Raw genomic sequence first — 13326 nt, 5'->3', positions numbered from 1 at the left:
TTACATGTCACCAGGGGCACACCAACCCCTCCCCCTAGCCCATCTCCACTAGGTTTTGGCATTGGCAATGCATTGTCACCACATGTTACAATACACCCCATTCCACTTTTGGAAAACATTACTGGTTCAGTCACAGGTAAACAATTATCAATCCCCTGCACCCCCTCCCAGTTACCACATCGCGCAGTGTCTCCCAAAGTCTCGCACAGTACCTCAGAATGAACAGGGCTCTCTCCTAGCCCATCCGGTGTGCAGGTAGTGTCCTCTGGAGCATAATAACAGAGCATCCAACCCAAATCATTCCCCAGCAGAACATTACAAGGGATGTCCTCAGAGACCCCCACCTCCCGCAAACCTTTGCCTGTACCCCAATCCAGGTACACATGGGCCATGGGCACAGCAGGCCACACACCTCCAATTCCTTTTAAAGCCATGGTTCTTCCAGGGATGATGTCCTCTGTATCCACCACTTCAGGCCGCACCAAGGTAAAGGAGGATCCAGAATCTCGCAAACCCACTGTCACCCGGTCACCCACAGTTAGACTCTGCAGGTTATCCGCTCTTTTCTTCGCCGCTCCGGACACCAGAAGAACGGCTGTGTGTCCTCCAGCTACTGGGGGAGAATTATTTTTGCTGGGGTAAGTGGCACTCAGGTGCCCAATATTGTTGCATCTGTAACATCGGCGGGTGTCCCCCTGACCCAATGTGGCTCCTGTTGCTTTTGGGGATTATGGCAAGAATTTCCCGGCTGACCTGGTGGTGCTTTGTGGGTGTGTGGCTCCCCTCCAGGTACTTGCTCCAGCTTGTGCAGATCCACGCTTTGCTGCCGGCGCCCGGTTATTGGCAAAGTCATCTCCTAGTTCTGCTGCTTCCGTTGCTGTCTTGGGCTTGCGGTCCAAAATCCACTCTCTGGCTTCAAAGCTCCGTGTTTGGAGAAACTGATCCAGGACCATCAAGTCCTCCAGGGCCTCATAGGTAGTGACTTGTAGGCCCCCAGTCCATAGCCTGAATGCAGTCCTTAGCTGACCTGCATGTTCAGTGCAGCTTTCTGTGGCACTTTGTTGCAAAGTCCTAAATCTTTTCCGATAAGTCTCTGGAGTCAGATTAGCAGGGCAGATTTTATTGCCTCATAGTCCTGGTCACTCTCAGAGGGAAGCGAAGCAAATACATCCAGAGCTTTCCCTCGCAGCCGTGGGGTTAGATATCGTCCCCACTGTTCCTTAGGTAGATGGAACTGCCGGCAAACCTTTTCAAATCCCCTCAGGAACAGATCCAGATCACCATCTCTCTCCAACATGGGGAAATGTTCCAAGCGGGGTTTGTGGTCTCCTTGATCCTGCACATCACTCCGTGCGGATGAAGCCTCCCCTCTCAGCCTCAGAACCTCCAGTTCATGCCTCCGCTGGGCCTCTCTTTCTGCCACCTCTCTCTCTGTGGCTTGTGCCTCTCTCTCTGCAGCTCGTATCTGTGCCTCTCTCTCTGCAGCTTGTATCTGTGCCTCTCTCTCTGCAGCTCGTATCTGTGCCTCTCTCTCTGCAGCTTGTATCTGTGCCTCTCTCTCTGCAGCTCGTATCTGTGCCTCTCTCTCTGCAGCTTGTATCTGTGACTCTCTCTCTGCAGCTTGTATCTGTGCCTCTCTCTCTGCAGCTCGTATCTGTGCCTCTCTCTCTGCAGCTTGCATCTGTGCCTCTCTCTCTGTGGCTCGTGCTTGTGCCTCTCTCTCAGCCGCTCGTGCCTCTCTCTCTCTCTCTCTCTGCAGTTTGGTACTGGAGAAGCAGTTGGAGTTTCATATAGTGTTGCTCGCAAATATTCGCAATTCGAATTTTATTCGCGAATATCGTATATTCGCGAATTCGCGAATATAGCGCTATATATTCGTAATTACGAATATTCGTATTTTTTTTTTTCACAGTACACATCACAGTGATCATCCCTCTCTGCTTCCAGCTTATGTGGTGTAAGAAGGCTCTAATACTACTGTGTGAGACTGGTGTGCGAATTTTCGCATATGTTAATTTTCGCATGCGCGAATATTCGCATATGCAAAAATAAAACGAGACTATTACGAATATGCGAATATTCGTGAATATGACGAATATTCGTCCATATATTCGCAAATATTCGCGAATTCGAATATGGCCTATGCCGCTCAACACTAGTTTCATATTAGCATCCACATTCCCAAGGTGTTGTAAGGCAGTCCGCATATAAGAGTCCAAGGCCTCATGTGGAGTACGGTCCTGATGGGGAGTAATGTTGTATTCCCCAGGAGATATCAGTCCTTGGATGGCAGTTCCAGCTGTAGGACTTTGTCTCATGTCACTCAGCTCTTCTGCACGGGCATCATACTCCACAAGATCAGCAATAAGTTGTTCCTTGTTCTTTCCTGCAGTAGGGATGTCCTTTTCTTGGCACATTAGCTCCAGTGCAGGCTTGGACTGCTTGCGATATGCCTCCATATTTCCGAGATGAGACAGAGGAGGTAAAACAGGAGATTGGGAGGACAGAACTGTCTTGCACTCTTTTTGTATGTCTTTTAACCAGCACTGAGCTCTGTCTTTGGAATTTACACACAAGAAGATGTCTGCAATTTCTTTTTTAGTGCTAAGATTTCCTTACAGGTAAAATCCAGCAAGCACTAAAAATCTCTAAATATATCCCGACGCTGCCACCAGTTGTCACGATCACACCCTATCGGTCCAGCTACGACGCTAGAGAGAGTGTGATAGTGCAAGGGCTAAAGCCGCCAGACCTCTGAGTATCCACTACTAGTCCCAGCAAGTCACCAAATTAACCCTTAGATAAACGTGTTTCCACCAGAGCTGCCTTCAGAAAGGTGAGCTCCTATATTTAGAGATCAAAGACCAGAGCTAATTAATTAAACATTTAATCTGATAAAAGGTATCACAATGCTGACTATATAAAAATACAGAAACAAATTACATACAGTTACAAAAATATATAAAAGAGTTTTGCAAGACAAGTTCAGAAAACAAAAGATGAAGTTCTTACAGCATGATGGTATAGCAGTCCATGAGATTGAGAGTCCAGCTGTTCTTAGGATGGTCTTGTCAGCTTTGGGCACAGCCTTCAACACCCTGAGTCTAGCATTGTTTTAAATAGCATATCTGCTTTCTTGGGAGGGAGACTCCATTCCCCCCTCCCCTCTGATCCCACCAGGGGGTCTTCTCTCTTCCTGGCCCCTTATCTGTTTGATTATAGGATGGGACCAGAGTGCATGACTTCAAAAAGCCTTTGACTTCAAAGGAGACGTAAACAAACAGCCAGACCCCCAATAAAATGCAATACACAAACCCACAGTCTGAATGACCTCTCACCTATGGCTTGGATAATACATCACAGCGTTATAATTATAATACACATATAGGATTTTAATAATCAGGCCTTGGGCCTGACAAGGCCCTTGAGACTTTAACAGTAACAAAATGGTACACCACTTGGATGTACGCACAGGTGACACTTAATGGAGGACAATACGCTTTTAGTGCTCTGCTCACTCTAACTGGCTACTATTATCTTTTCAGTTGTTGTACACACCAGTGCTGCAGCACACAGTTGTACTACACACAAAATTGCATTTCTCTCTCAATTTCACTCCCTTCCCTATCAGTGCTTCTAGGCTGGATTTTGGCTTGAGGTGAATCTCTGCTGTAAAAAAGCTTTTCTGTGGAACACACACTGCTCTTTGTCCCTCTCTATCTGTAATAGAACATTGTTGAAACTGGCTGCAAGATAGCTGCCGATTATATAGGGCTGTGACATCATAGGGGTGGCCGGCTGCTGATAGGCTGCATGTGATTCAGGGTCATCCCGCCAACCCTTTTTTCCCGCCTTCCCAGGATTCCTTGACCCATGTCCTCACATGTAGATGCACCATTTTAGATGCCCGGCCCCTGCAGCCTGGACTGCACTAAATGGAATTTAATGAACGATCCATGAGATCGAATCGCGGCAATATTCGCATTCGTAACTAATCAAATTTTATCTGAAATTCGTAACAAATTCGGATTTATCAGATTTGATTCGCTCATCCCTAGTCAGGACCTTCTCTACTCCAAGGACAACCTCTTTAAAGTGGTATTCCAGGTTTTTTTTCTTTTTTATTTGATTATGCTACAGTGGCTGTAATGTAAGTGTAGGTCATAATAAAGTGTCAGTACCTGTGTTTGATGGTGATCTTGCATTCCTTATGTTATCTTTGCCCCGATGCTTATTTTTAGCAGCATACAAAATAAGTCTGGTTGTCTTAAGTTTTCCCAGGTTGCAGTGTGATCCGAAACATTACATCACTAGTCAGGTGTTGAAAGGGAGCGTGTATGTACTTTAATTCGTGAAACGACAGTTGGGTGGTACGGAGATCATTCTCCAAAGGGCTGCAGAGAGTTGCAGTTTAAGCAGCAGAACAGCATGGAAGGGAGCTCAGGTGTGCTGCAACGGGTGGGGTGATGTGTGGGAGGAAGAAAAGTGAGTTCCCACAAACAAGGGATCCTGGGACTTGTAGTTGGAGGAAGGGAACTCCAACAGGAAATAGCTAGTTCACAAAAAGAAAGCAGCAGAGTTGTGGTGGACTCACAACACAGCCATTTAGTTCCAAGAAAAGCGCTGATCCTTCCGAAGCATGGCTATTACCCCTTTAAGGTTTCATCACAGAGTGACTTACCCAGGGCTTCATTTCTACAGGAGATGGTGAAGTTTGAAAACGTCGCCTCTGACAGGGTTCCAAAGCCATTACTCATCATACACCTGCTCTCCGCATTCTTTCAACGTAAGCTTTCTTGGTCTTCCATTCAGATCAAATATTTTGGTTGATTTGCTAAGGACAACCATGTGACGGATAATTCTGATGTCTTAATCTGTAAGCCGGGCGTCTTTGTTTAGTTCTTACGGCAGGTCAAGCTCAGGTAGCTCTGAAAAGAAGCTGATCGTGTTTGTGCCAATCGTGAAGCTGCAGGAGGAACATTCAGAAGCTTCTCAGGGAACCGCTCGCAGACACTCACCCAGCCGGGAGCAGAGACGCAGCATGGAGAATTCCTTTAAGGTTCTTCTCGTAGTCACGTTGGCCGCCATGGTCCATGGCCGACCTGTAGCCCAAACCTTTCTTGAAGACCACCCATTGCAATTTATAGCTGAGGCTGTGGATTTCTACAATGGAGAATCCCATTCTGACGTGGTGTTTGCGCTCTACAAGGATGAGTATGAGTACAAGGTGGTGAGTACTGATCAGCGGAGAATCCTCAGAGATCAGCCGCTGATCACTCACAGATTTTATTCTATTCTATTTTCTTGAAAGGATACTCCTGTGGAAAAAAAATTATTTTAATTAATTGGTGCCAGAAAGTCCTACAGATTTGTAAATTACTTTTATATAAATATCTTAATCCTTCCAGTACTTGCCAGCTGCTGTATGCTCCACAGGAAGTTTTGTAGTTCTTTCCAGTCTGAGCACAGTGCTCTCTGCTGACACCTCTGTCCATGTCAAGAACTGTCAAGAGCAGGAGAGGTTTGCTATGGGGATTTGCTCCAACTCTGGACAGTTCCTGACATGGACAGATTTGTTTACCATTGCTTCTCTTTGTTTGTCATGTTAGGACCATGTTTATGAAAATTTTTGAAAAATAAATAATTATATAAAAATAAAGATTTGTCAACAGAGAGCACTGTGGTCAGACAGAAAAGATCTACACAAATTCCTGTGGAGCATACAGCAGCTGATAAGCACTGGAAGGGTTAAGTTTTTTTTTTATAAAGAAGCAATTTACAAATCTGTTTAACTTTTTGGCACCAGTTGATTTGATAAAAAAATAAAAAAGAAGTACAAAGGCACTCACCCATCAAAACGTGACTTTTATTGGTCCATGAAAAACAAACCCACCGCTGCCGCCGGTGTCATCTTTCCATCCTGGGTTTGTTTTTTAATGGAAGAATAAAGTGACGTTTTAATGGGTGAGTGCCTATGTACTTCTTTTTTTGCCATAGTTTTACATTGGTTTACATGGACTGTTTACACATGAGAGCGCCCCCATGGGTTACTGTTTGTGGGAAACTCCCGATCCATCAGTTGTTGGTTAAACACGGAGTTTTTCCATTCTCTGGATTTCCCCAGTTGAATTGTTTCCTGGATGTGTGAAGAAATTTATTTTTAATTGAGAAAACTGCAACGTTCTTTGTCTGATGATAACTTCAAAAATTTCCCAATATATTTTCGGCATCAGTTCCTCATTGATTCCATGATCTCTGCTTTGTGTGCGTCACAGTACACAGTTCTGATAGGTTGGTGTATAACTGTACCGAACCCTGCAGCTGTGTGTGCGTCACAGTACACAGTTCTGATAGGTTGGTGTATAACTGTACCGAACCCTGCAGCTGTGTGTGCGTCACAGTACACAGTTCTGATAGGTTGGTGTATAACTGTACCGAACCCTACAGCTGTGTGTGCGTCACAGTACACAGTTCTGATAGGTTGGTGTATAACTGTACCGAACCCTACAGCTGTGTGTGCGTCACAGTACACAGTTCTGATAGGTTGGTCTATAACTGTACCGAACCCTACAGCTGTGTGTGCGTCACAGTACACAGTTCTGATAGGTTGGTCTATAACTGTACCGAACCCTGCAGCTGTGTGTGCGTCACAGTACACAGTTCTGATAGGTTGGTGTATAACTGTACCGAACCCTGCAGCTGTGTGTGCGTCACAGTACACAGTTCTGATAGGTTGGTGTATAACTGTACCGAACCCTGCAGCTGTGTGTGCGTCACAGTACACAGTTCTGATAGGTTGGTGTATAACTGTACCGAACCCTACAGCTGTGTGTGCGTCACAGTACACAGTTCTGATAGGTTGGTGTATAACTGTACCGAACCCTGCAGCTGTGTGTGCGTCACATGACTGTATGTGTGTCACATGACCAGGACAGATCTGTCTCCACTAAAAAATAAAACAATGAAGATTCTCACTGAATGCCAAGTCTAGATATGGAAAATGTATTAAATCTTGGCACAATGTAACCAACAGCTGGAGGCACACAGGCTGGGAAGCACTGCTCTACCCCTTATGTCAATGTAATGTTATGTCAGCTGATTCCAAACTCCAATCCCAGCATGCCCTGAGGGTATGTTCAGAGTAGTAGTATGGCCGCAGCTTGGAAAGATCTGCTTTATGTGCCGATGCCGGCTCGACAATGTAGCATCAATGTGAGTTGCACCTTTGTCGGCCCTGATTCTAATACACCCGGCCCTTACATGTAATACCACATTTGTCCTGTAGTGGCCGCTGCAGGGAAAATGTACATCTGATCACAGGGGGTTTCTTGAGCCGAATCCCAGCGATCGATTGATCTCTGCGTCACTTTCAATCTGGAAAACATACCATGTGACTTATGATGTCAGCAAAGATAACATATACGGCTCATCTGATTCTTTGAATTTTTATCGCAGGGCCCCAAAGGGCAAAAACAAGTGAATTTCACCATTAAAGAAACGGTTTGTCTGAAATCGGAAAATAGAACAATCGGAAATTGTGAATTTAAACTTTATGGGGTAAGACCTGATCTTATGTGAGTTTCTATATTCATACATTTTTTATTTAACTCTTTTACACACACACACATGTGTATATAGATGACTAGCTAAGTACCCGTCGTTGCCCGATTTTTCCTTCCCAATGCTTGTTGGAGGAAAATAAACAGAGGAGGAAGCTTTTGACTTCATATCCCGTCCTCATATATTGTTGTCAAATCCCAACCCCATATCCCATTCTCATATCCCGACATCCTATCCTGACCTCCTATCCCGTCCTCCTATCCTGATCTCCTATCCCATCCTCCTATCCCGTCCTCCTATCCTGACCTACTATCCCGACCTCCTATCTCGTCCTCCTATCCCATCCTCCTATCCTGTCCTCCTATCCTGACCTACTATCCCGACCTCCTATCTCGTCCTCCTATCCCATCCTCCTATCTCATCCTCCTATCCCGTCCTCCTATCCCGATCTCCTATCCGATCCTCCTATCCCGTCCTCCTGTCCCGTCCTCCTATCCTGACCTCCTATCTCGTCCTCCTATCCCGTCCTCCTATCCCATCCTCCTATCCCGTCCTCCTATCCCGTCCTCCTATCTCGACCTCCTATCCCGTCCTCCTATCCCGTCCTCCTATCTCGACCTCCTATCCCGTCCTCCTATCTCGACCTCCTATCCCGATCTCATATCCCGATCTCCTATCCCGTCCTCCAATCTCGAGCTCCTATCCCGACCTCCTATCCTGACCTCCTATCTCAACCTCCTATCCCGACCTCCTATCCCGTCCTCCTATCCCGTCCTCCTATCCCGTCCTCCTTTCCCATCCTCATATCTCGACCTCCTATCTCGACCTCCTATCCCATCCTATTTCGACCTCCCATCCCGACCTCCTATCCTGACCTCCTATCCCGTCCTCCTTTCCCGTCCTCCTTTCCCGTCCTCATATCTCGACCTCCTATCTCGACCTCCTATCCCATCCTTTCTCATCCTATCTCGACCTCCTATCCCATCCTACTATCCCGACCTCCTTTCCCGTCCTCATATCTCGACCTTCTATCCCAACCTCCTATCCAGACCTCCTATCCCGACCTCCTATCCCGTCGTCCTATCCTAACCTCCTATCCCGACCTCCCATCCCAACCTCCTATCCCGTCCTCCTATCCCGACCTGTAACATGTGACCAGGTATTGAAATATCTCCAGCCGTACAGAAGTTATGTGGGAACATACATTTCCCACTGATTTGCATGGGACTTTAAACAAAAACCCCGACCCTCACAAATGGGGGTAGTTAAGGGTTAAATTAACTATCCTATATTTTAAGTGGACATATAAGTAACATGTGACCAAGTATTATGGAAATATCTCCAGCCGTTTGGAAGTTATGCAGTAACATATATCCCCATAGACTTGTATGGGACTTTAAACAAAAACCCTGCGCCTGGAAAATGGGGGTGAGTAAGGGTTAAATCACCTATCCTATGTTTGTTGGTGACATATAAGTAACATGTGACCAAGTTTCATGTTAATATCTTTAGCCGTTTGAAAGTTTTTGTGGAACACACATATATACACATATATATACACATACATACACACGTTGAGTTTTATATATATAGATTTGAGTAGCTGTATTAGTCCAGTGATGCAGATCATAAAATGTTGCAGTATCTTGTAATAACCTTTTTTATTGGACTAACAGAATTTTGTAGACAAGGTTTCGGGATTCCTCCCTTTATCAAGTCCAAAGCAAATCTAATCTCACAAGTAGAAGACACAGGTTACATCTCACAAATATGCAGCTTAGATTTGCTTTGGACTTGGAGGTGTAACGAGACCAATCTGGCCACATTGCATTGGAGAAGCCTGGTTGCCCGCATGCTGCATTTGGACTATGGCCCTGGGGGATTGGGCCCTTTAAAAACAGTATTCAGCCACACCAGAGTGTATGCCACTCATTCTGGCCCTTTAAATACAGTGGAGTCATTCAGTACTTGCCCTGTGTGAGCGGTGACACCCCAGATAGCTATGCCATGGGGCCCATTCATATAATGAAAGACTATGGGAAAGACTTCAGCTCCATGGCAAATGAACTGTATGTGTGTGGTCTGAGAACCATGTGATCATGTGCGCCCAGTCCTAAGCTATCTGGGGATATGTTGCATGTATATGTTTTATGTAGTAATTGTGGCATTGTGTAGTTTTATGTCTTTTTGCAACCATGTGCTCAATGGAGTCTGCCTCTATCCCTGGGAGATAATTGGATTTCTTCGTCCTGGGAGATAATTGAATTTCTTCATCCTGGGAGATAATTGGATTTCTTCGTCCTGGAAGATAATTGGATTTCTTCCCAGTTGTCTGGGGGATAGAGAGGAGGGAGGTATGGGTAAAGTGGGAAGGGCTTATGTTGAAGCCACTGCGATTGGCTACTGTCCACTATGTTCTACAGTCTTCCATCAGGTCCCCTAGGGGAGTGTCCACCTGGTGGAGACCTGCATAAATACCGGGCAGGTAGCCCCATTAAAGTCAGACCACTGCTTGACCCTCAACACGGAGCCTTGTCTCGTTCTTGGGGGGATTCACTGTATGCTGAGAGGGACTGACTGCCAGGAGTGTGAGCCGCTTGGGAGCTTTTCCTGTTTGTCTGTTAGCAGCGATTCGTGAGGTTCCAGTTCGGGAGTTTGGAGAGCTACCTTATTCCCTTGTATGCAGTTCGGGAGTTTGGTGCATTCACTTATATCCAATTCGTGAGTTTTGGTGATTTTACAGTAGCTGTGCCTGTCTGTGAAAAGGGGATTATCGCCTAAACGGATTTTAACCCCTTGTCTGCTGAAACGGTCCGTTACAGGAGGAATCCCGAAAGCTTCTCTACAAAATTCTGTTAGTCCAATAAAAAAAGGTTATTACTATTAAAAGATACTGCAACATTTTTTGATTTGCATCTCTCTCTCTCTCTCTCTCTCTCTCTCTCTCTCTCTCTCTCTCTCTATATATATATTTTTTTTTTCTTCCCTTGCTTTACATATATTCAGCTGGAGAAGAAGTGTATCGCATTAAAGAACAACCAGGAGAAGAGATATTCGGTCGTCTGCTCCACCATTTCTCCAGAGGTAAGTTCCATGTCTTTTATTGGTAAGTATAAACTCATAGGCCCATGTCAGTCAGTAGGACCCATCTCATTCACTGTTAAAGTGGAGAATAGCCAACACTATGCTCCTCCTTGAACCCAGTTGTTATAATGAAATCCTCTGAAGCCCCGCCCCTGAGGATTGCTGTACAAGTCATAAATCCTCCTCTGAGCTTAAATACTGCAGTTCTCACTATACATTGTATATTGCCCTTCCAAACACCATCATAGTACTACATTTATAACTGTTACCCAGTAGTTATAATGTAGACACCAGTAGCCCCGCCCCTGAGGAGTGCAGACAAGTTATAAATTCTGCTCTGAGCTTTAATATGCAGTTGTCACTCACTTTCCCCAACTATCTACATGACACTTTCATATAGTCCTTCCAAACACCATCATAGTCTTGAATTTATAACCATGAAAAATTATTTAATTCTAAATCTAAATTGGTAGAAACATAATTATAATTATATGTTACAAGGGCAGAGGAGTCCTTAGAGGGGTTTATTTTGAAGATAAGGCATATGGACAAAGGGGGAGATTTATCAAAACCTGTGCAGAGGAAAATTTGTCCAGTTGCCCATAGCAACCAATCAGATCGCTTCTTTCATTTCTAACAAGGCTTCTGCAAAATGAAAGAAGTGATCTGATTGGTTGCTATGGGCAACTGGGCAAATTTTCCTCTGCACAGGTTTTGATAGATCTCCCCCATAGTACATATAGACATAGTACTTTTTTTTTTTATAAGCAATTGTTTCTCAGGGGTCTCTCTCATATTGCTTAGAGGAGGAGCCTAGAGGCCTTCACTATAACCCTGGCTGCTATCTTATCCACTCAGCAGTGTTGGGTGGAAGAATTCACTAAATATTCTGTTCCTTTATAAAGTTTGTGTTTTTTCTCTTTTATGACAAGACAAAGAAAGACCCGGGGAGCGGATTCATGGAAAAGCCCGGAAGCCAAGCATATGACTATACCGACCAACCAGAAGATGAGGTCTATTATGAGGACCACGTCATAATCATGGATGACAACGAGAAGATCTTTCTAGAAGAAGACGGAGAAGATAAAAAAATCATAGATGAATTACTGGCATCAAAAACTGAAGATACTCACGGCGAACGTCCTGCGCCAGAACCCACCAGGAGGAGGACGCAGCCAGGACAGTTTCTTGGAAGATTTCTTTGCTTTGAATGTTTCTTTGAATTACTACCGAAAAAGTAAGATGGCGCCTCCTCCACATACAACACATTATTATCAGTCGTAGGTTACATGGAGTCATTTCTTGGACCAGTCTCTTAGATGTCCATTGTCCACCATTTTTAATAAACAGATTTAACATCCTGAACTGATTCGTTTCTGAAGATCATTACTTTATAGTGGTCAGAGCTTTCCTGGTACACAGCTCCAAACCTCCTGCGTAGAAAAAGCAATAATTTCCTCTGCCTGCAGCTACCTCTAGGGGGAGCTCACTGCAGAATGTGTAGTCATTGGTGGTTGTATGCAGGAGGCTTCAGAGCTGCCCCTAGTGGTGACTGCAGACTGACAGAAATGTAGTGTCTCTGTGTTTATGCAGAGGATTTGGGCCTCTGTATCAGGAAAGCAGGCAACGCATAAGGTGAAGGTAGTGATGACTATAGACAATGGCGGGGTGGGGGAGGGGATGAATGGGGATTTCTTTTATAGAGGTCCATGGTTTCCCTGTTGTGTGCACTATCCTTGTTCTGCAGCATTACAATTTTCATTATCCCTGTACTGTGACATCACTGTGTGCATTATCTCTGTACTGTGACATCACTGTGTATTATCCCTGTACTGTGACATCACTGTGTATTATCCCTGTACTGTGACATCACTGTGTATTATCTCTGTACTGTGACTTCACTGTGTATTATCCCTGTACTGTGACATCACTGTGTATTATCCTGTACTGTGACATCACTGTGTGTATTATCCCTGTACTGTGACATCACTGTGTATTATCCCTGTACTGTGACATCACTGTGTATTATCCTGTACTGTGACATCACTGTGTGTATTATCCCTGTACTGTGACATCACTGTGTATTATCCCTGTAATGTGACATCACTGTGTATTATCCCTGTACTGTGACATCACTGTGTATTATCCCTATAGTGTGACATCACTGTGTGTATTATCCCTGTACTGTGACATCACTGTGTATTATCTCTGTACTGTGACATCACTGTGTGTATTATCCCTGTACTGTGACATCACTGTGTATTATCTCTGTACTGTGACATCACTGTGTGTATTATCCCTGTACTGTGACATCACTGTGTATTATCCCTGTACTGTGACATCACTGTGTATTATCTCTGTACTGTGACATCACTGTGTATTATCCCTGTACTGTGAAATCACTGTGTATTATCCCTGTACTGTGACATTACTGTGTTTTATCTCTGTACTGTGACATCACTGTGTATTATCCCTGTACTGTGACATCACTGTGTATTATCTCTGTACTGTGACATCACTGTGTATTATCCCTGTACTGTGACATTACTGTGTTTTATCTCTGTACTGTGACATCACTGTGTATTATCCCTGTACTGTGGCATCACTGTGTATTATCCCTGTACTGTGACATGACTGTGTATTATCTCTGTACTGTGACATCACTGTGTATTATCCTGTACT

At 44.7% G+C, this 13326-nt stretch overlaps 1 protein-coding gene across 1 annotated transcript; it reads left to right on the top strand.

The window, feature by feature from the left end:
- Window positions 1-4899: 4899 nt before the first annotated feature.
- On the top strand, window positions 4900-12017 carry LOC130331777 (cathelicidin-related antimicrobial peptide Bf-CRAMP-like; the record flags this gene model as incomplete). The annotated part of the gene is made up of 4 exons (XM_056553719.1): window positions 4900-5230; window positions 7456-7557; window positions 10567-10644; window positions 11577-12017. Coding segments are annotated over 4 exons (820 nt in total), but the record flags the coding sequence as incomplete, so codon positions are not given.
- Window positions 12018-13326: the final 1309 nt, after the last annotated feature.

This window comes from Hyla sarda, unplaced genomic scaffold, assembly GCF_029499605.1.
Source record: "Hyla sarda isolate aHylSar1 unplaced genomic scaffold, aHylSar1.hap1 scaffold_357, whole genome shotgun sequence".
Lineage (NCBI taxonomy): Eukaryota > Metazoa > Chordata > Amphibia > Anura > Hylidae > Hyla > Hyla sarda.
The sequence above is the reverse complement of the archived record's forward strand: the minus strand, read 5'-3'. Positions and strand labels throughout refer to the sequence as shown.